The 26398-nt window shown below is 48.1% G+C and overlaps 2 protein-coding genes across 5 annotated transcripts; one reads left to right on the top strand and one right to left on the bottom strand.

The window, feature by feature from the left end:
- Positions 1–1043: 1043 nt before the first annotated feature.
- On the top strand, positions 1044–16070 carry DDX55 (DEAD-box helicase 55). 2 transcript variants are annotated; one of them, XM_044243503.1, is made up of 14 exons: positions 1044–1173; positions 3981–4031; positions 4125–4211; positions 5046–5137; positions 5216–5278; positions 8207–8356; positions 8978–9167; positions 10532–10614; positions 11365–11496; positions 12412–12504; positions 13553–13667; positions 14130–14298; positions 14825–15117; positions 15343–16070. In XM_044243503.1, the coding sequence occupies exons 1-14, from the start codon at positions 1066–1068 to the stop codon at positions 15517–15519; spliced, it is 1803 nt and encodes a 600-aa protein (XP_044099438.1). In that variant the 5' UTR covers positions 1044–1065; the 3' UTR covers positions 15520–16070. The 2 variants fall into 2 exon arrangements, with proteins under 2 accessions (XP_044099438.1, XP_044099439.1); XM_044243504.1 differs by lacking the exon at positions 15343–16070 and having other exon boundaries at positions 14841–14958.
- Positions 8171–26391, bottom strand: EIF2B1 (eukaryotic translation initiation factor 2B subunit alpha). Of its 3 annotated transcripts, none has more exons than XM_044243507.1 (10): positions 26251–26391; positions 25115–25216; positions 23794–23930; positions 23584–23700; positions 21675–21787; positions 20870–20938; positions 19605–19680; positions 18011–18136; positions 17036–17248; positions 8171–8392 (listed from the first exon to the last, which is right to left on the bottom strand). In XM_044243507.1, exons 1-9 carry the CDS (start codon positions 26258–26260, stop codon positions 17084–17086), a joined length of 915 nt encoding a protein of 304 aa, XP_044099442.1. In that variant the 5' UTR covers positions 26261–26391; the 3' UTR covers positions 8171–8392; positions 17036–17083. The 3 variants fall into 3 exon arrangements, with proteins under 3 accessions (XP_044099442.1, XP_044099443.1, XP_044099441.1); XM_044243508.1 differs by lacking the exon at positions 8171–8392 and adding an exon at positions 10623–10777; XM_044243506.1 differs by lacking the exon at positions 8171–8392 and adding an exon at positions 16169–16554.
- Positions 26392–26398: the final 7 nt, after the last annotated feature.

The following is a 26398-nucleotide window of genomic DNA, read 5'->3' on the forward strand; positions in this document are numbered from 1 at the left end:
TGCTCTTTCCCTCTGCCTTTATTTTCAGAGCTGTGGAAGTCCCATTTTATAACAGTTGTCAGGGGTATTTTGAGGTGTGATCCTGTTTCACTGGAAACGTTGCCTCAGACTTTTTTTCCACTTCATTTAGTTTGTGATGACTGGAGTCTGTATGAGTACTATTCCCATTTATCTGTCCCCAAAATATCTGAGTGACTGCTGTGTGCTGCCAGCTGTAGCCCCTGGGTTAAAGAAATTAAAGAAAAATCCCCATTGTCGTGGGACTTACCTTTTAGGGGAGGAAGAATAACCTATTAAGTAAATTGATCAGTGTATTAAGTAAGTAATTGATCGCGCTATTAAGTAAGTGCAATGGAGGGGAGGGGAGCAGGCTGAGCGGTTTTAGTGATTAGGAAAGGAAGCCGCACTGAGATGACATTTGTTAAGTACGGCGCAAGCCGCGCACGGAGTCCGGAGTCTGGCACGTAGCAGGCCATGAATGAAAGCTTGCTGAACGAATGTGTGCGTGGACAAACGAGCCCGCCCCAGGCGACGGCGAACCGAGGAACCGGAAGATCATGTTCTCATTTGGGAATTCTAACCTTGTCGGAAGTAAACCATCATTTAGTGTGTACCGGGCGCTAGGTCCCCACCATCCCCGATTTCGCATATCTGTTGACCGGGGCTCCGGGAGCGGGGTCTATTTCTATCCACTCCAGACCGTCCTGTCCCTTGGCCAGGACGCGGTCTTGTGCTGCCACCTGCCTCTGATGAGCGCAGAAAGCCAGCGAGCCGTAGCAGAATCCCTCCGCGGAAATGCCTGTTCTCGGTGGGAATGCGCCCGAGCCAAGGCGGCTGCGTGGGAGGGACGGTACAACTCCGGTCTGGCCCCATCCCCACCGCCCACTTTCACTGCCCGGCGGCCAGCTTTTCCCGCTCGCGCAGGACCCTTTCCCCGAGCTCGGGAACTCTGGGGCTAGAGCGCGGTTGCCGGCGGTCCCGCGGACGGCCGGAAGCGGAAGTGCTCGCCGGCGCCGCCCGGGTGGCGGCCAGGTGGCGGCGAGGGCGGCTGAGGCCGAGCGCGCCATGGAGCACGTGACGGAGGGCTCCTGGGAGTCGCTGCCCATGCGGCTGCACCCGCGGGTGCTGGGCGCGCTGCGGGAGCTGGGCTTCCCGTACATGACGCCGGTGCAGGTACCCGGCGCGGCCGGGCGGGGAAGGGTCTTCCGTGCTCCGGAGAAGGGGGTGGCAGGCGGGGCAGGGAGGCTCCGAGCGGGCCGCCCCCCCGCCCCGGGACTTCTGCCGCGTCTTCAGTCTACCCTGGTTAATGACGCCGGCGGGTGGGAGGCAGCGGCGCCCCTGCGCCAGGGCCCTGACCTCCTCCGCGACCATCACTCCCCGCCCCTGGCGCCTGTGAGTGCTGGGGCCCAAGTGCGGGCTGCGTCCCAGCGCTGTCCCTCTAGCAGGTGACAACGTCTCCGCGCCGTTTCCTTCTTACCTGTTTCGTAGGGTTGCTGTGGGACGTCCGTCCCTAAGACAGTGTTGGATACATTATGGGAGCTCAGAAAATAATACTTGCCGTCTTACTATGCGGGCCAAGTGAAGCCTTCTGGCCCCATTTATATGTTTACTCAAAAAATATTTGCTGTGGGGCGCCTGGGTGGCTCAGTGGGTTAAAGCCTCTTCCTTCGTCTCAGGTCATGATCCCAGGGTCCTGCTTGTGATCTCTGTCTGTCAAATAAATAAATAAAATCTTAAAAATATTTGTTGAGGACATACTGTGTATCAGGTTTTCTAGGCTCTGGGGACTTTGCAGTGTTGGTCCCCAGGCATGGACCTTATTTTCTTTTTAAAAAGATTTTATTTATTTATTTGACAGAGATCACAAGTAGGCAGAGAGGCAGGCGGGGGGGGGGGGGGGGGGGTGGTAAGCAGGCTCCCTGCTGAGGAGAGAGCAGGACTCTGGGATCATGGCCCCAGGGGAAGACAGAGGCTTTAACCCACTGAGCCACCCAGGCGCCCCTTATTTTCTACTGCAGGGGAGGGAAAAAGGAGTAGAAAACGGTAATCTCAGTTGGTGGTTAGTGTCACTGAGGTCCAGGACAGGAGGTTAAGGTGATGTGTTAGGGAAGGCCCCTCCGAAGGTGCCGTTGAGCTGATACCGGAATGATTGAGGAGCTGACTGTAGGGTGATTGGGGCAGGATATATCAGGAGAGAGAAATGCTAGTGCAGATGTTTGGGGCTAGAGGTGACCTGGGAGGAACACAAAAAAGGCCTTTGGTTGGAGCCATCAGGCTTAGTATAAGAGATGAGCAAAGTAGGGTCCATGTTGTGCAGGGTCTTGGGGGAGTTTGGATTCCTTTTTAAATGCAACCGGAAGCCATCTTAATGGGAAGCAGTGAATGAAGGGAAGGGAGGTGACTGCTGTGTGGAGAATGGACTTCAGGGGCTTCAAGAAGCAGGAGGTCAGGGGGCCAGTGTCAAGTGAGAGGTGGTGGTGACTTGGAGTAGAGTGGATTCTGAGAAGGGAAGTTTGAGAGAGTGTTTAGGTTGTTGGGGGGCCAGATGTAGGGATTACCAAAGAGAGGAATTTAGAGGGAGTCAGGTTTTTGTCTTTAGCAGCTGGGTAGATGGCGGTACCAATTACTGAGATGAGTAAGGCAGGGAGAGGTAGCATGTTTCCGAGGGAAATTCAAGAATTACTGAGTTGAGATGTCCATGAGATCCTCAGGAAAGAGGTGGAGGAAGCAGGAGATGACAGTTGGGGGTACTTCGAACCCTGCCTTGGGACTGTAGTGCCGGGAGACCCAGTCACTAACGTCAGCTGTTGGTAATCAGGGGCTATGCCGTCCACTGTGGGAGTCGGTAGACACATGAGGCTCTTGAACACTTGAAATATGGCAAGGCCAAGTTGAGATGTGCTTCACCTGTAGAAGGTACAATGGATTTTGGAGACTCAGGATTAAAAAAAGGAGTGGAACGTATCTCATTAATTATTTTTAAAATATTACCTGTTAAAGTGACATTAGACTGGGTCTCCTGGGTTAAATAAAACACAGTAGTAAAATTCATTTTACATTTTTCTTTTTACTTTTTTTTTTTTTCAAGATTTTATTTATTTATTTGACAGAGGAAGAGAGATCACAAGTAGGCAGAGAGAGGAAATGGGCTTTCTGCGGGGCTCAATCCCAGGATCCCGGGATCATGACCTGAGCCAAAGGCAGAGGCTTTAACCCACTGAGCCACCCAGGCATCCCAAATAAATAAATCGTCAAAAAAAAAAAAAAGTACTGCATGTGCTGTGATGGGTGAGCTCAGGCTCTGAGGACCAGGAGTGGGGTCTTGGAGGGGATGACCTCAAAGCTGAGACCCGAGTCTGCATTTTGCAAGACCTGGAGGTACCCTGTGGTGTTTAAAATGAGAGGGTTTATTGTGTCTTTTTTTTTTTTTTTTTTAAGATTTCATTTATTTATTTGACAGAGAGCAGGAGAGTATAAGCAGGGGGAGCAGTGTAGAAGGAGAGGAAGGAGAGGGAGAAGCAGGCTCCCTGTTGGGTAGGGGGACCCAATGCGGGGCTTGATCCCAGGACCCTCGGATCATGACCTGAGCTGAAACCAACTGAGCCACCCAGGCGCCCCTGGAATCATTATTTTTTGATATGAGAGCTGGAAGGTACTCCAAAACTCAGTGTCTTCAAACCCTTCCTGGTCCAGAGAGGAAAAGGACGTGAGGCAGGGCTAGTATTTAGGACTCTGGAATCCCAGCTCAGCTCACTGTTCCCTCCACACTGTCTATACAGACACCGCGGCTGTGTTCTGCTGTGTTGCCTCTGAGCCAACCCCCTGGGGTGCTTTGTGGTGACTCTACTCAGGGTCTGCATTGTGTGTGTGTGTAGGGGGGACCCACTGTGACCCAGGCCACCCACTGTGTTCCGTGGGCTTTGGGCGACCTCCATGGAGCCTGGCATTCTCTAACGGGGGCTTTGCATTTCTTTCTCTAGTCTGCAACCATCCCTCTGTTCATGAAAAACAAAGATGTCGCTGCAGAGGCGGTGAGTACCTCATCGAAATGCAGCTTGTCCTCCTGTTTTCCCTCCAGAATGAACTGTGAGGAAAAGCAAACCAAATTATCTCCGTCTTGGCAGGTCACAGGTAGTGGCAAAACGCTCGCTTTTGTCATCCCCATCCTGGAAATTCTTCTGAGAAGGGAAGAGAAGCTAAAAAAGAATCAGGTGAGGTGTATTTTTATTTAGTCATTGTAGAGGCCACAGTTCAAAGAAGCTGGTCAAAAGATTGAAAAAAAAATCTGTCCTCAGTACCTGCAGATACCCTCTGTTTCTGAATCTGCCTGCCTGTTGATTTTATCTGTGGCTCCCCAGATCAATAATTCAGTGTTTCCTCCCTCATTCATGGCTTTGTGCAGAGCAGCAAAGACTTGGGGTCACCTGCTGTGCTCGTTCCCAGCCGAGTCTGAACAGGGCAACGCTCTGCTTTCCTGCGTAGCTCTCAGACTATAATAAACAGGCGTCCTTCTGTTTACCGCTGTGATTCTTGCTGGGGATTTCAGCATTTAAAACGGCCTCAGGAGTAGAGCTGAAGCACTGGCTAGTGTTCCTGAGCGCCAGAAGGCTGGGATGGCCCTTTCGGAAAAAATAAGCATGTGGGATACGCTCCATCCAGGCATGAGCTATAGTGCGACCCGCAGCGAAGTCAGTATTGATAAATCAACTCTGTATTATTCAAGGTGTGTTTAAACAGAAGCACATATAAAAACCAGCTTCCATATTGATTGGTTGACAAAACATGACCGGAGGCTTCCCGGAACCTGACCCTGCATTTCCCCCAGCGGGGATGCATTTCAGTGTTTGTGAAGCCCGTGTTTGTCGATAATGATACCTGGCCGGGACCTAGAGCAGTGACTGATAAGCCCTGGGACAGAGGAAGCAGTGGAAGCCAGAATCCTGTTCCCCGGGGCATTCGGCTCTGTGAGCTGCACGGTTCTGGCGCAGGTGTTCAGCTCTGTGAGCCCGCTCTGCTCACTGTCTCCTTTCCCCACACTCGGGCAGGTCGGGGCGCTCGTCATCACACCCACGCGGGAGCTGGCTATTCAGATAGATGAAGTCCTGGCGCATTTCACGAAGCACTTCCCGCAGTTCAGGTGAGTCGGACACGGCTCCCCTGGTAGCTATGGGCTGTTACTTTGCCTGACCTGCTCAAGACCTGTTGCTTGTTTTAGCCAGATTCTCTGGATCGGAGGCAGGAATCCTGGAGAAGATGTTGCAAGGTTTAAGGAACAAGGGTAAGTTGGCTTGCTTCTGCTCTTCCCTTGCTTGTTTTTGGCACTGAACCCAAGAGGAAAGGATACCTGGTCTAGGCCTCATGGGGAGCGTTCCCTTCGGCAATGCCCTCTCCCCAAAAAGTTGTATTCCCCAGGCCACATTCCCATTTTGCCTGCTGACTCTTGCCTGAGGAATAAGGCCCTGACGAGCATTTCACCTTCAGTGAGTCTCACCCTGCAGAGGAGAAGGGAGTTGGGGTGGCCCTGCCTCTCACCAGGCTGACTATACAGAATTTAGGGCTCTTGCTTTTCTCACTCGGGGCTCGCTAAGTGGTCTCATCTCACTCCTGGTGGTCCCTGACCTCACGCTGAGTCCCAGCTCTGGCTTTGCATTTCCCGGGCATCTCCCGGCTGTTGCAGACATGTCTGTGATGGGTGCTTTTTATTCCCAAATCTTCATGTCGTCTGGGGTTTCACAGTCACCTGTCTTCCCATGTGCTTCTCCTGAAGTCGGGGACTTGACCTCGATGCTCCACTCTCCCTTCCGTCCCCGCCCCTCGTTAACCATCACTGGATCATTCACATTTTCTCTCCAGAGCACACATCTCTAGCCCTTTGATTTTTTCCCTTTGCCCCCTCTCCTGCTCTGATCTGGACCACCCTGTCTCTCCTGGGCTGCCGTGGTAGCGTTCTCTCCTGTGTGTTTCTGCTTTGCCTTCTTACAATCTATTTTCCAAAGAGCAACCCAGGTGGCCTTTTCAGAGTGCCAGCCTGATCATACCACTCACTGAAAACTCTTTCCTGGCTTCTTGGGGCCCTTAGGAAGGATCCTAATGTTCGTACAGGGCTTGCCAGGCCACCATTCTCCACTGCTGCTGCCTTCTCAATGCCTCTGCTGCTGCACAGACCCAGCTGTCCTCTAGAGCACTGCGTGGGTCAGGTTCCCTGTGTCCCTAGGCAGGCCCAGCGGTCAGTGTGCTGTCTGTCCCATAGCGTTGCATCTTCAGGGCCTGGCACGGTGCCGAGCACACACAGGTGTTTAAAAAACAGGTGGATGTTGGACCGCATGCTGGCCATCAGCCCTGTGGAATTTTTTCAGCTGCACCATGAATAAGGTTTATTACGAAGAGTGATGGGTTTTGTGGCTCATTTGTTTGAGAAACTTAATAAAGAGAACTGCTTCTATTAGCATTTGCCATGTTCCAGCTATCCTCTGCAGTGCCTTTCAGCTGGGGTCACAAAGTTGTGTAGGGGTCAGAGGATAACATCAGTGTGGGAAAAGGGCTGGGGTGGGGTTGGGTAGGAACTGCTCAAACACTCCTCTCTAGCTGGTTGGTTGCCTTGAGGATTCTGGGCTCAGTATTGCCAGATAGTGAATTTTTTTTTTTTTTAAGTTTTTTTTTTTTTTTTTTTTTTTTAATTTAATTTGACAGAGAGAGGTCACAAGTAGGCAGAGAGGCAGGCAGAGAGAGAGGAGGAAGCAGGCTCCCTGCTGAGCAGAGAGCCCGATGCGGGACTCGATCCCAGGACCCTGAGATCATGACCTGAGCCGAAGGCAGTGGCTCAAACCACTGAGCCACCCAGGCGCCCCTCCAGATAGTGAATTTTTTAAAAAGAACATGGAATTCCAAATTTTTATGTGTGAGCTCTACACTTTTTAAACCATTGGCATGTAATTCACGTTAAAAAACAAAAACAAAAAACTTGGAAGACCTGGCTGGCTCAGTCAGTAGAGCATGCAACTCTTGACTTGGGTGGGCTTGTGAGTTCGAATCCCACATTGGGTGTAGAGCTTGCTTAAAATTGAAGGGGCATTTGGGTGGCTTAGTCAGTTAAGCATCTGCCTTCAGTTCGGGTCATGATCCCACGGTTCTGGGATCAAGCCCCACCATCAGGCTCCCTGCTCAGTGGGGAGTCTGCTTCTCTCTCTCCTGCTGCTCCCTGTTTTTGCTCTTTCTCTTGCTCTGTCAAATAAATAAAATCTTTTAACAAAAGTTTCTTCTAAAAAAAAAAAACAAGAAAAAAAACCCAAACAAAAAACCAACTTCTTGTAGGTCAGCCAGTGTGGAGGGGCCGTATTTGTCCTTTCATCTGCGGCTGTGATCTTTTTTTTTTTTTTAATGATTTTATTTATTTGAGAGAGAGATCACAAGTAGAGAGAGAGAGGGAAGCAGGCTCCCTGCCTAGCAGAGAGCCTGATGCGGGACTCGATCCCAGGACCCTGAGATCATGACCTGAGCCAATGGCAGAGGCTTAACCCACTGAGTCACCCAGGCAGCCCCTGCAGCTGTGATCTTTAACATAAAATTCTCTCTAATTCTGTTCACACTTTCATTTTGTAGTTGAGCTACTTTGGGCCTAACGTGGCTGAATAACTTGTTCTAGGTCAGGGGTCAGCCAACCTTTTCTGTAACGGAACAGATGATAACTATATTAGGTGGACCACGTGGTTTGTCACAGGTATTCGGCTCCACTGTTGGGGCGTGAAAGCTGCCAGAGACAATACCCGCGCAGCTGTGCATGGTCAGTAAGACAGCACAGAGACTGAGTCCCGCATCGGGCTCTCTGCTCAGCAGGGACCCTGCTTCCTCCTCTCTCTCTCTCTGCCTGCCTCTATGCCTACTTGGTGATCTCTCTCTGTCAAATAAATAAATAAAATCTTTAAAAAAAAAGAAAGACGGCACAGAAGCAGGTGCAGGCCAGATGTGGCCAGTGGGCCCCGCGTGTGCCCACACCACCCTGGGTCTTAGCCTGGAACCTGTCTGCCTTCCTCATGGCCCTCACTTTTCTGCCCTGAGCCCTGTTGCCTCACTCATGGCTGTATTTCCCTTTGGTGGTGGGAACTTAGATGACCTGGGTGACCATGGGGCATTATAAAACTTAGTATTTGGAATCACAGATATTCCCAAGGTCCAGAGAGTGTGGTAAATGTTTATTGTGTTTTCAAAGTGGGAACATCATTGTGGCCACTCCAGGCCGCCTGGAGGACATGTTCCGGAGGAAGGCAGAAGGCTTGGATCTGGCCAGCTGTGTGAGGTCCCTTGACGTCCTGGTGTTGGATGAAGCGGACAGACTTCTGGACATGGGGTTTGAGGCAAGGTACTGGACTCTGGGCTTCTTTGGCTTTGGGTGATGCTGGCAGAAAGGAGAGCAAAGTGAAATTCCTTTACCACCTTATGACTGCCTTTATTGGGCTCATCTGAATTTCAGATCATTAGGTTGTTTGATCTTTCAAATACTACCACACAGTTTAAGTTCCAGCTCTACTTCTTCAGATGCATTTTCTTTCATAATTTCTTTTAAAGTTTGTGTGTGTGTGTTTTGAATAGCTGTTGGGATATAATTCATCTTTTGTATAATTCACTTACTTAAAATGTATAGGTCAATGGTTTTTAGTTTCAAAAAGTTTTTTGTCTTATCTTCATTCTCTTTTAATTGCCCCACGTGATAAAAGTACAATTATGTATTCATGTTGGAGAAAATTTGGAAAAATTTAGAGTATAAAGAAGAAAACTATAAGAGAGTAAAGTGAAGAGTACAAAGTGAAAAGAGAGTATAGAGAAGAAAAGTTGCTCATAATCTCATCCCCTGGTTAATGTCTACTGTAAATACTGTGATGGCTTTTCCCCTGGTCTTCTAAATACCTGTTTAGTGTCATAAGGTGATATTTGTTGATGATGCTGATAAACGAGGGGCTAAGCTCGAGCCCTCTTTTTTTAGCATAAACACCATCCTGGAGTTTTTGCCAAAGCAGAGGAGAACAGGCCTTTTCTCTGCCACTCAGACCCAGGAAGTGGAGAGCCTGGTGCGAGCAGGGCTACGGAACCCCGTCCGGATTTCGGTGAAGGAGAAGGGCGTCGCGGCCAGCAGCACTCAGAAAACTCCTTCCCGTCTGGAGAACTACTACATGGTGCGCACTGGATCTCCTTGCCGATTCCCGCGGCTCGGTCCGAATGCTGACTGGGGTCTCATGGGCGATGTGGTGCTGCTTCTAGGGCAACCGCCTGGAGGGCGCTGTTGACATCCATAGGCTCCCGGGGTTGCGGGTGGTGGTGGTGGGGGCTTCTTCATTGCTGGTGTTTCCGGGCTGGGCTGGAAAAGTCAGGAGCCCGCCTTTCCCGGGTAGAGGGAGGGGTCCGTAGGTAGCATCGTGCCTGGCTGAATGGGTGCCAGAATGCGGTGGCCCCGGACAAAGCCCAGGGACACATCTTGGCTTTGTCCCTTACTAATTGAACTGGATGCACTTACCTATACAAAGGGGCTCCACTACTACCCACTTCATGGGTTGTGGTGAGGAGTGATTGATTACTATGGATTACTACAGATTAGGCTAATGTGTAGTATGTAGTAAGTACCGGTAACTGTTGGCTCTGGACACTGACTGTGGCTCTTGTGGCTTTCTGCTGTTTTGTATTCATTTCACTGATTGTATTCGGAGAGATCTGAGTATGTGAGAAGAAATTCCAAATTGAGAATTTGGTTTTGGTAAAAATAGGGGGAGTGCGTGCAGATGGGTTTAAATGTCTCTCATGTAGGGGCCTGAACGCAGCCGTTGAGTGAATTTGGAGTGAATTGGAGTCTGTCTCCGTGGCGGTCTTTCAAATTTTGTACATTCTTTTCTGGAAGCCTGGGTTCATCTTAGAGCAGCGATTTCTGAACATGGAGATGTATCAGAATCTCCTGGGGGCTCTTAAATAGTATGGATTCTTGGTTTGAATCCTAGACCTACTGAGTTAGTGTGCTGTGCCCAAGAATCTGCATTTATTTATTTATTTATTTTCCCAATTTATTTAAAGAATCTGCATTTAAAATCTATCCTATCTACCCTGGAGGGGTACCTGGCTGGCTCAGTCTGGAGAGCGTGCAACTCTTGATCTTGGGGTCATGAGTTCAAGCCCCATGTTGGGCATAGAGCTTACTTAAAAACAAAACAAAACAAAAAAACAAACAAACAAAAACCTACCCTGGATATAGCTGGTGTGGTCCCTGTCTGTATACTGGGATTTGGGGACAATTGCTTTAGATGACTGTGTGTGTCTCCGTTACGTGACTCTGACTTCTGTCAGCAGCACATGCTGATACCCATTCAGAGCTAGGTGGACTGATTAATTCACTGATTAATTCATTCTGTGATAGAACACAGAACTGTGTTCTGTCAGTGGAGGAAATCGGATTCCTTAACGTTTAAGGCTGAAACTGAAACTGAAGATAGCTGAAGAGATTATTAGCATAAGTTTTTTTTTTTTTTAATTGATTTCCTTTTTTACTTTGCAGGTATGTAAGGCAGATGAGAAATTTAGCCAGTTGGTACATTTTCTTCGAAATCATAAGCAGGAAAAACACCTGGTCTTCTTCAGGTAATTCTTCTGGATGCTGTGGTGGGAGAATCTGGGGTTCAGTCACCTCCAGAACGTACAGATGCATGTAGCCCTAAGGTTTGGAATTCTCTCAGGAATGTTTTTGCTTCAAGTAACTGAGAACCCAGCTTTTGTGACTTAAGCAGGAGGAGTTATTTTTCTCCTGTAGAAAGAAGGTCAGAGGTTAGGCAGGTCCTGACATTGGGTAGTGTCTCCCCCGTGTCCAGGTCAGTACTTCTGTGACTGTCATTGGTCTTTTATTCATGTCTGTCCCTTCATGGTTTGAAGATGGCCACCGTCATGCTTGCTGCCCCATCTGCACTGAAAACAGAAAAGGGAGGGGGAAGGGCATTCTTCACACCAGAAGAGCAGAAAACTTTCTCAGAAGCTCCTATTCCCCAGCTGACTCAGGCTTTCATTTCAGGGGGCAAAGGTGAGTCACTGGGCAGCCGCTCACCTCTAGAGAGGCAGAGGAAATGAGTGTGTAGCCGTCCCAGCCTCTGTCATAGAGGTGAGGGAGGGAGTGGCTGGGAGTGGCCCTGAAGCAGCCAGCCCAGTGGCTAACACTGTTCTGTCCTGTCAGAACTCCAGGAGGGCTTCAGATCTAGAGTTTAGGGTGGCTGTTGTTGGTAGCCATTGTCCCAGAGAGGATGGGGTACTCTCCACTGCAGCTGGTGCTTGCCGCCTCCTTCCCCAGCAGCAGGGGACCCAGGCGGCCAGTGACTCTGAGCCCTCTGTCCGCTCTCGCAGCACCTGTGCCTGTGTGGAATACTACGGAAAGGCTCTGGAGGCCCTGGTGAAGGGTGTGCAGATCATGTGCATTCACGGGAAGATGAAACACAAGCGCGATAAGATCTTCATGGGGTTCCGCAGATTGCAGAGGTGCGTTAGCTGCCCTGCAGCTCACTGTGTGCTTCCGCAGGGCCCTCACATGGGGGCTGTGTTCTCTGCCCGGAACCCTCTTTCTCCTCTGCCCAGTTATCACACCTGCTCTGTGTGGTCCCGGGGTGCCCCATCCCCAGCCTGACCCCGTTGTGCTGCGCTGCGCTGACTTCCCTGCAAGATCATAAGCTCTGAGAATCTGGCCCAGCCCCTGGCCCAGGGGTTTTGATACCTATTTGTTGAATGGGTGGAGGGCATTTGGGTAGGAGCAATTCATTGAAGTCTCATAAGTTCTCATTGGGTCACTGCACAGTTGGGACCTCGCATCTCTCAGTGGCCATAATTAATTCTGCATGTAGAAGCAATATTTTTCTGCTTTTCCAAGAGCCTCCTGGCTGTGTTGTTAAAAGCACTCTTCTAGGAGTGCCTCTGCCCTTGGCTCAGGTCATGATCTCAGGGTCCTGGGATTGAGCTCCGCATCGGGCTCTCTGCTCAGCGGGGAGCCTGCTTCCCCCTCTCTCTCTGCCTGCGTCTCTGCCTACTTGTGATCCCTCTCTCTGTCAAATAAATAAATAAAATCTTTTTTTAAAAAAAAAGCATTCTCCTAGACAGAGTGATAGAATGGACTGTACACCTAGGATTAGATGTATTACAGTTTTTGGTTTGTTTTAAAGAAAAGTATGCTGATTTAAAAAGTCCTTTCCCAGTCTCTTCCCTGTTTTCGTTGGGAATTTGTTAAGTCCTGGATATCCTTAGGAGGAAAAAAAAGTCAAAATGGGATTCCTAACTGCTTGCATCTGTGAGAGGTTCTGGAACCTGTGCAGTCCTGTCGTCGTCCTCATCGAGGCTGGTAAAGACTGATGGTGAGGACGCTGCTTGCCCCCTTGCTCAGAATGCTGTTTTCTCATTTTCTAGTGGGATTTTAGTGTGCACGGATGTCATGGCCCGAGGAATAGACATTCCTGAAGTAAACTGGGTTTTGCAGTACGACCCTCCCAGCAGCGCAAGGTACGGCATGACGGAATGTGACCCTCTGTCAGGAATCCGACTCCATGAATCCTGATGAAGATACACATAATGATGTTCATCAAAACATTACTTTCGGGGCACCTGGGTAGCTCAGTGGGTTAAGCCTCTGCCATTAGCTCAGGTCATGACTTCGAGGTCCTGGGATCGAGCCCCACCTGGGGCTCTCTACTCAGCAGGGAGCCTGCTTACCACCCTCTCTCTGCCTGCTGTTCTGCCTGCTTGTGATCTCTCTCTGTCAAATAAATAAAATATTTAAAAAAAAAATTACTTAGCAAAAATGGATGAATAGGTGAACCGTTCTTGGCGTGTGAAAATAGTGATGCCATAGTATACGATTTGTTATTTTCACATGCTTTTTTTTTTTTAAACAGTGACAATTTTCTTAAAAGATTTTATTGATTTAAATGAGACTAGAGAGAGCGGGAGACAGAGATAGCATAAGCGAGGGGAGCGGCAGGCAGAGGCAGAGGGAGAAGTAGACTCCCCACTGAACGGGAGCTCGATCCCAGGACCCTGGGATCATGACCTGAGTTGAAGGCAGATGCTTAACTGACTGAGCCACACAGGCGCCCCTCCATGTGCTTTTTAAAGTTCTTGCACAGAAGCATCTGATAGATGCTTAAAGGAAATCAATACATGATTCCGTATATGAAAGTCTTACTCTCCCAGAACAAACTTAATTTCCTCATAGATCCTTCCAAACAGGAAAATGTGAGGAAACAGACCTCCCACGTGGTAATGATCATTACTTTTTGTTGGAGGGCTTACAGGCCACTTTTCTGTACGTTTGTCTCTCAGTTTTCTTCTAGGACCTGTTTTACCTGTATCATCAGATAGGCATACATGTAAACTTTCCTAGTTCACATTAAGTGTCTTGCAGAATCCTGTCTGGTTTGCGGTCTATATTTAACTGCCAGCATTTGCATCTGTGACCCTAGTGAGAGGCAGGGTTGGGCTGAGCCATGGAGTCTGGGCCCCTGCTTGCCCACTCTCACATGGTGATCACCGTCCCATCCCGCGTTCACAGTGCCTTTGTTCATCGCTGTGGCCGTACAGCCCGCATCGGCCACGGTGGCAGCGCGCTCGTGTTCCTCCTTCCTATGGAAGAGTCCTACGTCAGTTTCCTTGAAATTAACCAAAAAGTAAGCGGTCTTCTTTTCTCATATAGCATGCCCAGTGATAGGGTACTTGGTAGAGTTCTTTTCCAGCAAGGGGCCCGGAACTTAGGAGGAGGGTTCTGCACACTCGGGGGCCAGGTGGTGACATAAGGGCAGGAGGTGGCTGGCTTGAAGGCAGCGGGGAGGCTCTGGGCTCATTCAGGGTGGCAGCCACTGCTCAGCTCCATCTGAGTGTCAGTACTTGGGAACACAGACCTAGTGTTGGATATTCCCCAACTAGAAATCAGGATTTTTATATAAAATTGATTTTAAAATTTTCCTTTAAAAAATGTCAGACTAAGTAAAGTACTTGGGAATTTTGGGCTTCGTGTCTCTGATTAAAGATTACAATGAATTGTTTTGCCTTTGGTTTTGCACTGGCTCTGATGGGGTTTTGGGGACGAGGGCATCCCAGCCAGAAGAGGTGAGCATGTGGTCTGTGTGCAGTGCCCCCTGCAGGAGATGAAACTCCAGAAAAACACAGGAGACCTCCTTCCAAAGCTCAAGTCCATGGCCTTGGCCGACAGAGCGATGTTTGAAAAGGGCATGAAAGCCTTTGTGTCCTATGTCCAGGCTTATGCGAAGCACGAATGTAACCTCATCTTCAGAATAAAGGGTAAGGTGATTTCATGTAATTGTCTCCTTAAACACCTATGGCTTTACAAGTAGTACAGGTGTGAAACTTCTTTGTTTTATAAAAATGTTAGGCATATGTCAGGGTTAGTATTTTCTAAATTTTTTTTTTTTAAAGATTTTATTTATTTATTTGACAGAGATCACAAGTAGGCAGAGAGGCAGGCAGAGAGAGAGGAGGAAGCAGACTCCCCGCTGAGCAGAGAGCCCGATGCGGGGCTCGATCCCAGAACTCTGGGATCATGACCTGAGCCGAAGGCAGAGGCTTTAACCCACTGAGCCACCCAGGTGCCCCAGTATTTTCTAAATATTTAAAAGAAACATCCCTAGGGTTTATGTAGACAGAACAAATTTGCTACCGAGTATTCCTTTTTGGTAAAAAATAATTATTTTAATTCTAATTAAAAAGAACCCACTCAGTCATTCGGTTAGAAAAGAGCCGTCTTCTTTGGGTTGGTGTTTATGATTCTATTTTGGGTGTGCTAACTCTGACATTTTGGTTTAATTAGATCTTGATTTTGCTAGTCTTGCTCGAGGATTTGCCCTGCTGAGGATGCCCAAGATGCCAGAACTCAGAGGAAGGCAGTTTCCAGATTTCGTGCCTGCGGATGTTAACACAGACACCATTCCATTTAAAGATAAAGTTAGAGAGAAGCAGAGGCAGAAACTACTGGAGCAACAAAGGAAAGAGAAAAGAGAAAATGAAGGGAGAAAAAAATTCATAAAAAATAAAGCTTGGTCAAAGCAGAAGGCCAAAAAGGAGAAGAAGAAAAAAATGAATGAAAAAAGGAAGAGGGAAGAGGTACAGTTTTTCTTTATTACTTGACTACTTAGCTGAGAATTCTGAATGAATTTTATCAAAGTAGTGTCTTGTATAGTAGGGAATGCGTGGGGCTTTTCTATTTCTTTATTTTTTTGGGAGTTGGCTGGGAGTGTGAGATGTTTGTGGAAGTTGATCTGAGAGCGTGTCATTGCTGTGAGAGCATGTCCCTGAGACGTTCAGTGGTTTGTCACTATCTGCATTTAGGGTTCCGATATTGAAGACGAGGACATGGAGGAACTTCTCAACGACACGAGGCTCTTGAAAAAGTTTAAGAAAGGCAAAATTACTGAAGAAGAATTTGAGAAGGGGTTGTTTTCGAGCGGCAAGAGAACAGTCCTGAGAGCAGATACGGGGATGCCTGATTCGGAAGAGGACTGCTGACCCGGCCCCAGGGCATACTCGAGCGCCGGGAGAACGGCAAGTGGGCCCCGCACAGCGCCCACGCACTTTCCCCGTGTGCTGGACCCACGGCTGGCATCCAGGAAAGTCGTGTTCACACTGGGCACAGAGGGCGCGCTTCACACTCATGACTGCTTTATGGAAACCACAGCAGCCTTTAAGGCCAACCGAAGAGGGTAAAGACTGAGTGTATATAATAGATGTATTTATTTTGATGGGTCCCCTCTAAATTAAAGCTCATTTTTTGTGCCTATTTTATACTTACTTTCTAACATAAAGATACTAAGGTATACTTGATTTTTGGCCTTTTAAGTTTCCTTACTATTACCAACCACCTGACCTTTGTGGGTATCCTTGCCCTGGACTTGAGTTCTCTCTCTGAGGAACTGCACAGAACACCCATGTGGAGGGGCTGTTGTTGCCGGGGTTTTCTTCTCTTTGAAGAATTGTCCCCACCACAGTTTTAGGGGAAGGAAGCAAGTCATTCTAGGGAAAAAAATTATGCTTTGTGTTAAATAAAAGATTGCCTTCTATTTGAATGTCTTGAGTGTGTGAATGTGGCTACAGTGTCTTCACTAAGATGGCCAGTACCTCTGGGCCTGGGATAGCACTCAGTACTGATACAACACCATAGAAAAATCTTGCGTGTAATTTATTTGAGAAGATGCTGGATTTGTCCCCAGGTACAATTTTTTAAAAAGCTGTTCAGGAGCAAACATGTTTTAAAGGTAATTCACATCTTCCACAGATACAGACTTTCAGTTTACAGCTGTTCTGGAAGGTCTTCGTATGTGTTGAGCCACGGAGGCTGCTCCTGCTAAATGTTGTTTCTACCTTCCTTGGGTTCTCTTGGTTTCCTTCCCGTCTGTCCCAATACTGATGTTGGGATGGCAGCCCTGGGCTTGAGGTCACTACTGGAAGTCTGATGTGACTTCAGTCTGGGTTTCCAGTCTTTCTCCTAAGGCACCACTTATGTGTCCTGGGTGGCTGTTGGTTTCCACAGGGGCGCCTGGCTGCCTGTAGGAACACCTGCTTTTTCAGGCCTGCATCTCTTTAATCGATGCTTTTGGCAAATCAGTCTGGAGTACAGGTTAGAAGGGAGGTAGGCTTGGGTATGTCTTTCATTGGTTAAATAGCCAATAATATAACTTGTATTTCTGGAAACTGGGAAGTATCTAGACACCATAAACACAATTCAGGTTGGGTTTTAGGGAAGTCATGAACACATTTTAGATGGGGCTGAAATGGGTAAGAAATTTTCTTATGGTCGTAAGAAATCCCAAGTCTTATGGTTTTAGGTCCTTAGTCCTTAAGTCTTCTTTTAAAAAATCAGTTTTGGGGGCACCTGGCTGAAGTCAGTGGAGCATATGACTCTTGATCTCGGGGTTGTTAAGTTCAAACCCCACATTGAAGGCAGAGATTAGTTAAAGGTAAAATCTTTAAAGAAAAAAAAAATTCAGTATGGCCTGTCCCACGGAGGGGTCAAGAAGCTACTCACCCCGCCCCAGGTACATCAGCTGTGCGGCGGCAGGAAGGGACCCGGTGGTTACAGATACAGCTTGATGAGCTCGTCGCTGACCGCTGAGGGCGTCAGCACCCCCAGGTCTGTAAACAGCAGTGTTATTAAGGAAGGGGACGTGTAGTCGACCCATGGGTGCTCCTCTTTGAGATCTTGTTTGGTCTGCATAGTCTTCAGAGTATCTGCCTTATACTGAGGAGACAGGAAGCATGTGTTGGTTTTCCCCACACACCCAGGGCTTAGAGGTGGTGCGGGCTCGGCCTGAGCCATCAGTGCGTGGCTAGCTACTACCTGAAGTGTTACCTGCACGTGGGAGAAGCCAGCTGAGTGGCATGCTGGCGAGGAGGGCAGAGCGCAGTGGGGAAGTCAGGATGGTGGCCTGGTGGCCTCCCAGCCAACGGCCTTGATTTAATGAAAACCCCAAACCATGTCTCCCCTCACTGGCATGCTGAATTCACGGCTCCAAACCTCTCGCGATAACAATTTCAGGTCTTTAAAGAGAGCTTTACTATATGCCTGGCATGTGCCAAGCTTTTCTCCTGGATTTTCTCAGAACTGTCCTATGGCTCAGAATGCACTTCCAGCTCATCTGACAGATAACGGACGTTCAGAGCACGGAGCGAGGGCATCTGCCCCGGGCCGTGTGGTTAGTGAGCAGTGGAGATGGGGGGCTGAGCCTGGAGAGTTGACTCCAAAGCTTGGACTGAACCATCAGCTTTCCCTGTGTCCTTGCAGCTCCCTCTCATACCTGAGAGAGACTGAGAGATGGACGTGCTGGGGACAAACAGGACTCTGAGTCTGAGCTCAGCCAACCACTGATCTTTGCATGGCAAGTGTGGGAGCAACTAGTGATGGGAGGGGAGTAACTCCTGAAATATTCCGACACTGCTTCTTCCCAAAGGCCTCAGTTGAGACTCAAATATCCCTTCAAATATGCAAAAAACAAAGTCTTGCCTTGAACTTATCTGGGACATCCTGCTGGTTTAGTGGGAAGAGTCGTACAAACTTGAAACTTTCCGCAACAACATAAAAAGGCTTGTTCTGGGCTTTGGCACACACGGCCATCTGGTTGGTTCCAATCTGGAGAGTCAGAAAAAGCAGAAGGATGAGATCTTATAGCATATTCGAAAGTGTGTGAATGAACATAAAATATGTAAATCTGGCTTTGGAATCAAAGACAATCTTTTTAAAAAGACAACAGAATCGACATTTCTGTCAAGATAAATAAATGGCCGGGGCGCCTGGGTGGCTCAGTGGGTTAAAGTCTCTGCCTTTGGCTCAGGTTGTGATCCCAGGGTCCTGGGATGGAGCCTCACATCGGTCTCTGCTCAGTGGGGAGCCTGCCTCCTCCTCTCTCTCTCTGCCTGCCTCTCTGCCTCCTTGTGATCTGTCAAGTAAATAAAAAATCTTAAAAAAAAAAAAAAAGATAAATGGCCAATACACACATTCTCAAAAGATACTTAAGATTGTGCTTATTAGGCAAACACAAGTCAACCCACAAGGAGGTACTACTTCACACCTACCAGCGTGGCTCTAATTGAAAAACCAAAATAACGAGTGTTGGCAGGAATGCAGAGAGACTGGAAAGTTTGTGCAGTGCTGAGGAGAATGGACAGTGGTGCGGCTACCATTGGAAAAGTCTGGTGGGTTCTTGGGACGCTAGACACGGAATTACCACGTGACCCAGAAATTCCACCCAGGTTCGCACCCACAGGAACTGCAAACCAGAACTCAAATAAACGACTGCACCCGTGTTTGCAGTAGCCTTATTTACAAGAGCCGAAACGTAGAAACGACTCAGGTCGACAGGAGTTGGTGGACAAACAAACGTGCTCTCTGCACGCGATGAAACGTGACTCAACAGTAAATGGGGATGGTGTGCTGACTCCCGCTACAACGAAGATGGGCTTCAAGAGCGCCATGCTGGGCGCCTGGGTGGCTCAGTAGGTTGGGCCGCTGCTTTCGGCTCAGGTCATGATCTCAGGGTCCTGGGATCGAGTCCCGCATCGGGCTCTCTGCTCGGCGGAAAGCCTGCTTCCTCCTCTCTCTCTCTGCTTGCCTCTCTGCCTACTTGTGATCTCTCTCTGTCAAATAAATAAATAAAATCTTTAAAAAAAAAAAAAGAGCGCCATGCTGTGTGAGGCCGCAGCTCTGAACTGTACATGTGAAAACCCTATGCTGTATCCACTTCACCACGCAGCAAAGGATCATGAGATCTTTCCATGTAAAGCAATGGATGGAGAAATTTTAACACACTACATTGATGTCAAATATGCCCAATTTAAAAAAAAAAAACAATCAAACCCAATTCTAGTTAAAACATGTTTTGAGGAAGATAAACTGCAGTCTCGTGATTCACATAGATCAAAGAAATGGGACCAAAATTTGGCCACTGCAGTGGCTTCTGGGGACTGGGAGACAATTCGCTGGGATGGTGTCGTCTGGAGGCTAAGGGGGTGCTGGGGGAGCGAACGGTAATGTCGCCAGGATGTGGGTCAGCACCCCCTCCCTGCCCGGAGCAAGGACCGTGGGGAACTGACGTTCTTACCTTGTTGATAATCCCTCCGTTTTCAACAACTCCTTCAGCACCAACTATGACAAGATCCACTTTCTCCATGATATAGCTAGAGGAATTTTTAACAAAATTACACTCTTTTCTTGGCTCTTACGAGCAGCAGTATCACCTGCAAAGACCAGTATTCCATTTTCACCAAAGTAAATTCCTCTCATCGCTTCCTTCCTTCAAAAGAGCACTTAACCCAAGACAACCTGGGCTCCGCTGGCAGTTCTGCAACCACAAGCGTGAAAACGCGCTGTGACCCCAACCCCTCCCAACCGCCATGTGTGTGCCCTCCCCACGGCTGCCCGGCACACGTACACGCACGGGTGCAGTGACGATGTGAGAATCCCGTGACCCGCTCTTTATCCTCACTACCTGTGCTACGCTCTCTTTTCTGATCGACTTCAAACAAAACAGAAATTTAAAAACTTATCGTGATCCAGAGTTGGAAGAAAATGTTATGTAATTCAAGAATCTTTGAGCTATGGTGAAGGCCAATTTGCCTTTGAAAATGAGCAATGAAGTAGAATTCTTCAAAATGCTTTCTTTTGAATGCTTTCCTAATTTCCTTAATTATCTGCCTTATGTCTTTTTTTCCTTTTTTTTTCCCCAAGAGACTTTCAGTCCTGTTTTCTTTTGCGAGGTACACTGGCAATTCTCAGAATGTGTGTCCTCAGTTTTAGAAGTGAAGTCATACGGGTAAGTCAAAGAATTCCAGTGTGCCACTGAGGACAGCCCATGCCTTCCGCTGAGGAGGAAGCCCTGATTATATGTACTGACTCGAGCCTGACTTTCGTACCTTGCTCTTAAGACGCATCATAAGGGACCCTGGGTGGCTCAGTAGGTTAAGCGTCTGTCTTTGGCTCAGGTCACGGTCCCAGGGTCCTGGGATTGAGTCCTGCATTGGATTCCCTGCTCAGCAGGGAACCTGCTTCTTCCTCTCCCTCTGCCCCTTCCCTTGCTTGGGCTCTCTCTCTCTGACAAATAAGTAAAATCTTTAAAAGAACAAAATGAAATGCACCTTAAGGCCACATAAATGACTCCTATTCTATGAAACACACTACAGCTCGTCTCCTGCATACACCATCAAGACCTTTTCACGAGCTTGCTGGTTTAATGCGGCCATCAATTCGGAGATAGAACATGAGCCAGTGCAGTTCTATGAATGGGACTCCAACTGGAAACCCTGTTCCGATCTGACCCCAGGAGTGGGTGAGGAAAAGGAACAGTGCTCAGGGGAGATGGGAACTTACCCAACAGCAGCATCCAGGACCACAGTGACAGGGACGTTGAGGTGGCAGAGAGCTCTGGCCATTTTCTTACTGGAAAATGACATTTTTGAAAACATGAGCAGAAGTCCCATAGTGGCAGATGATGACTCACTTAATTTGGACAATGGTAAATCACATTAGCTTGAGACTCAGTTCATATTCAGGGACTAAGGGGCATGTTCTTTTTTTTTTTTTTTTTTTTAAAGATTTTATTTATTTATTTGACAGAGAGAGATCACAAGTAGGCAGAGAGGCAGGCAGAGAGAGAGAGAGAGAGAGAGAGAAGCAGGCCCCCCGCTGAGCAGAGAGCCTGATGTAGGACTCGATCCCAGGACCCTGAGATCATGACCTGAGCCAAAGGCAGCGGCTTAACCCACTGAGCCACCCAGGTGCCCAAGGGGCATGTTCTAAGACTCTGGACTAAGGAAACAAGAATTTGGGTTCTTTAGAAGAAAACGTGTTTCAGGAAAACTATATTCTTGGGGACTCTGGGTAAGAGATGCAAATACAGCAAAAAAGGAGACAGTTTTCTCTTTCATGATCTTCTGGATGGAGATGGGAATTATCTACTCCTTGATAAAAAATTTTCCATTCGTGTATCTAGGTCCTGCACAGTGGCCTACTACCAATACAGAGATTTTTCTTTGAGGACAGGAAAGGCATAATGGTGAGACTGAGTCACTGGTCAGTGGGGGGGCATGTTCTGGGGCTTTCTACACAGGTTCTAATCCTTCCCTTGCTCTCTAAAATGACCTCTGGGCCCAGAACCAAACAGAATGATACTTGCCCCGATAAGTCGGGCTGTGACTCTGTGATGTACACACTGAAACGCTTCTTGGCCACCACTGCTGCCTCCAAAACTCTCAGGACCACTCTGGAGTAGGCATGAGTTAATATTCTCTGCGGACCAAGAAAGTTCTGTCAAAAGGGCAAGCTTTACAGTGATCACCCCATACTCTGCCCCGCGCATGCCCGTTCCCGGTACCCCCAGGCTTCTCTCTATGCTGTCTCACAAATCAACTGGAATCAAGCGAGATTCTTGATGGCCCATCTGTGAGGGGTGGGTCACCTCTTCCCATACCAAATGCAGGAGTGGAATCTTCATGTGGTGTTGCTCATGAGATACAAAAGCCTTTCTATCTGAAGGCTCTGCTCGGTTCCTTTGGGGGCGCTTTCCTAGTTCAAAGACATGGTTCTAAGACAAGGCCCACAGGCATGAGGCAGGTTGCAGGACAAAATGCAGGGGCTCGGGCAGGGCAGCAGCAAAGAGGAGAGACAGAGCCCCAGCTGTTGTCATACGGTCCTTACTATTGCCACATCATCTCATTTTTTTGTTGAGAATCCAAGACAGAAGTGTTGGCTAACTAACTTCTTTTTAAATTTATAAACACCATTTCAGGTAAACAGCCCATCTGTGGGCCAGATACAATGGGCAAAGACACTCACTTCGGCTCTGTTCTAATGAATGGACTATGCGGGTCTGTATAATGCAAAAGTGACGGACAGAGAGCGCCCTCCCTCCTTTCTGGGCATCGCCCAGGAGCCTGTCAGTGATGCAGATTCTCAGCTCCCCCACCCAGACCTGCTGAATCAGAACTGGCACTGAACAAGATCCCCAGGTGGTTCGTCTGCAGGTTCCAATGTGGGCAGCTCTGCTCTGAATTTAGTCTGAAGTCAGCGCTGATGCAGGTGGATATTAATACATTCACATTAATACATTCACACACAGCAGGGCGCAGGAGGCCCTATAGGCCACAGTCCTATTTCCATGTGGCCCAGGCAGCTTTGTTTGCAACTGGCTTTTCTACAAGTTCCGCTTACATCTATTACGTCATTTTGTGAAGAACACACTTCAAAGGTTGGGAAGGCGGTAATAAAACAGGAGGAGACTTCAGAGTCAAACACAAGTAAAGAATTTTATGGTCCGTGGAGGCTTGGATGGCAGGAGAGGGACGCCACTGGAGAGACATCATAGAAGTTTTACTGCTTCTTTGCTGGGGGACTGGCTTAACCTGCAGCTCCTGTCCTCACTTTACCTAGAATCCCTTGGCAGCTCTGCGTCTCAGCAGTAGCACTGGAAATGAAATGAAAGACAGCATTCCAGGCCAGCCCTGACCTTCACCGAGAAGACACTCAGTAGGAACCAGTGCCAACAGCTGTTAGGTGTTGATTTAATTTTGATTTAGTACATACCCGATAATGAAAACACTTCTTTGATAACAACATCTTATTAAACCAAGAATCATCCATGCTGTCCTATTGGTTTTTTTCTCTTCTGGTTTATTTTATTTAAAGTTTATTTACTGTTTTTCAGTAATCTCTACACCCAATGTGGGGCTCAAACTCACGATCTGGAGATCAAGAGCTGCACGCTTTTCTGACCAAGCCAGCCTGGTGCCCCCGTCAGCCTGTTTGATGTGCCAGCCTCTGTAGTAGCATCTACGCATTTGTATAGGGCTTACTGTGTGCCAGGCATAGTAGAGTCCTTAGATCGTCTCAGTACCTCCTCCCACAGCAACCTGATAAGGCAGGTGCTGCCATTACCTTGATTTAGCGGATGAGAAAACCAGCACAGAGAGGTTAAGTAACTGGTCCAAGGCGACACAACGCATAAGTGGCAGAGGAGGGATTTTCCCCCAGGAGTCTAAGTCCAAAGTCCTTGCTCCCAATTACCACATGTGAGGAAATCTACTTACCGCCCCATCTTTGATGAAAGTATGGCACAGATCTGCAATTTTATTTCTTGATAGGGATGTTCTCCTGAGAAAAATTTCTCCCCGCTCGATCATGATCTTTTTACATTTAGAGTAATCCTAGGAAAAAAAGAGCAAAATGAGGGGTAAAGCCGAGGATACCTGCAGCCACACGCAGAAGCAGACAGGTGGCCCGAGGAGGGCGGGGCTTACCGAATATTCTAGAGAGGTCAGGCTGATGAAGCGCAGGAAGAGCTTCCCACCGGAGGACACGGCCACAGAGGAGTCCACACCACACAGGGTTTCTATGGCACAGGTGAGATTCGCTCGCAGGCCCTGGATCGTCCCCCCTGCACGGGTCACATGAGGAATGCAGTGTTCAGGTTAGTATCACAGCCCCTTGGCAGATCTGTGATTCATACATTATGCGACCAGAGACATGCCAGTGAGTAGACAGGGTCCCTGCTCTGATGGGACTCCCCTTCTCGAGGAAGAGGCAGACAGTAAACAAGCAAAGAAATACACAAGTTACAGACTGAATGAGGACAGAAAGCAGCAGAATGATGAGAAACGTGGGGCTAATAGGAGTGGCCTCTGGAGTGGAGGCCATTTAAACTGAAACCCGAGTAAGAAAGGATCCAGCCCCGTAAAGATCCAGTGGGAAAAGTACAGGTGCACACTATAACAACTCAGAGACCTGAGATGGGAATGAACTTGACATGACAGAGAGGCCACCAGACTGAAGCACAGTTTAGTGAGGGACGGCGTGGAAGGAAATAATGAGCAGAAGTGGCAGAAGAGGTCTGAGAGGCGGTGTAGACAAGGCTCAGTGTTTGCGTGTTATTGTAGGTACAATGGGAAGACAATGCAGGTTGTCTTAAAGACACACGTCTTTAGGCCAGCCCTTTGGATTAAAGAAGGCATTATTAATACTATTATTGTTATTTTGCTTGTGAAAGACATGCTCTACCAAGAAACTTATATTTAGGATGCCTGAAAGAGTAGGCAATCACAATGGATGATGATAATACTAGAATTCTGGAACACTCTAGCAAGTGCACAAATTCTGGCACAAGACAGACACTCCATAAACACAAAGCTGAACTGTTGCTCTAATTTAAGCTTCATGGTTAATCTGATATAACATAGTCACTCTTGATTCAAAGTGTATCTCAGTTATGAAAAGGGACCCATTTAATGAGGACTGATGGGCTCTTTCCAAGTCAAAATGAAGACTGAAATGAAGGAGAAGTTGAAACAGAGCTGCATTACCTTACATAGGCCCCCACGCAGTTTCACTTTCTACATTTTTTTGAAAAGATTTTATTTATTTGACAGAGAAAGATAGAGTGAGCGTGCACAAGTGCACAAGCAGTGGGAAGGGGCAGAGGGAGAGGGAGACGCAGACTCCTAGGATCCTGGGATCATGACCTGAGTGGAAGGTGGACACTTAACTGACTGAGACACCCAGGTGCCCCAACTTTCTACACTTCTGCCAGTTCCTAGAGGAGTGTTGGAATATGACCCTCTTCACCTTGATCTCTCTTCAAGAACTCCAGCAAAGTCCGGATGGCAGCTACTGCTGAGGCCATGTCAGGATCTTCTTTCATCTGAGACTTAAAGTAGTCAATTAACTCTGGGGAGGGAGAAAAAAGTGATTCATCAAATTCATTTAGCAGGTTGTAAGACCGGAGAGCTTTTCAGTGACTTAAGAAATAAACTAATTTTATTTAAGATTTTATTTATTTATTTGAGAGGGAGAGATAGAGAGGGCACACATACACACGTAGGGGGGAGGCAGAGGAAGAAGCAGACTCCTGCTGAGTGGGGAGCCTGATGCAGGACTTGATCCCAGGACCCTGAGATTATGATCTGAGCCAAATGCAGATGCTTAACAGATTGAGCCACCCAGGTGCCCCAGAAGCAAACTAATTTTAAAAATACTTTCTTTTTAGGGTGTTTGGCTTCAGAAGCACTATAACTGTTGATGGGACTAGAGATGACCGGACTTTAGTATTTACCAGATGTGTTTCTCATTTTTGAAAAAGCTATCTGTGCACAAAAGGCATAAAATTTAAGCACCACCACGTGACAGTGGAAGGTCATCCTCCCTCTTATCCTTGACTACAAGTCCTGGGAGAATCCCAGAGTCAACCACTGTACCAATTTTGCTTCCACCTGTCCAGAGAGTCTGTGCCAATTCTAGCCTGTTCACCCACTTACCTATGTACATGTACATGCAAAGGTCCATCCCTCCGTATTTTTTAAATGATACGTATCATATGTCAGTCTGCCCTTGTGTTTCACTTACTTAATAAAACACCCTGATAACCATATTAGATGAGCACATCAAATACGTCTTTTTAAAAAAATTCTAGTACCAGATCCAGTAAGGCGGGGAATCTTACTCATAGCAGGAAATCACGACTGCCGAAATCTGCACACCTCGTCTAAGCCTCCCTTTTTTGGAGGAGGGCACTGGAAAGCGCTGGGAGGAGGAAGGTCTGGGAATACCCTCGGGACCCATCTTACAGGGACAGCGAAAGGGACCGAGTCGCTACTAGAAGCCGCACATCCAGTCCAGCAGCCCAAGCTTGGAAAGTGACTTCTGGATGGACCCCCGGGCGGCTCTGCTTTAGGCCCAACAGGCCACGTCCCGTACCGACTCACCATTGTCCATTGTGCCCTCCGGGTCGCGCAGCCCGAGGGGACCGGGAAAGCCCGCGCTGCCTGGTAGAGTCCCACGACCGCAGGAGTTCTCAGCTACAGAGACTGACAGCACGCCGCGCGACTCCACACTCCACTTCCGGCGCCTTGG

This window comes from Neovison vison, chromosome 3 (assembly GCF_020171115.1).
Source record: "Neovison vison isolate M4711 chromosome 3, ASM_NN_V1, whole genome shotgun sequence".
Lineage (NCBI taxonomy): Eukaryota > Metazoa > Chordata > Mammalia > Carnivora > Mustelidae > Neogale > Neogale vison.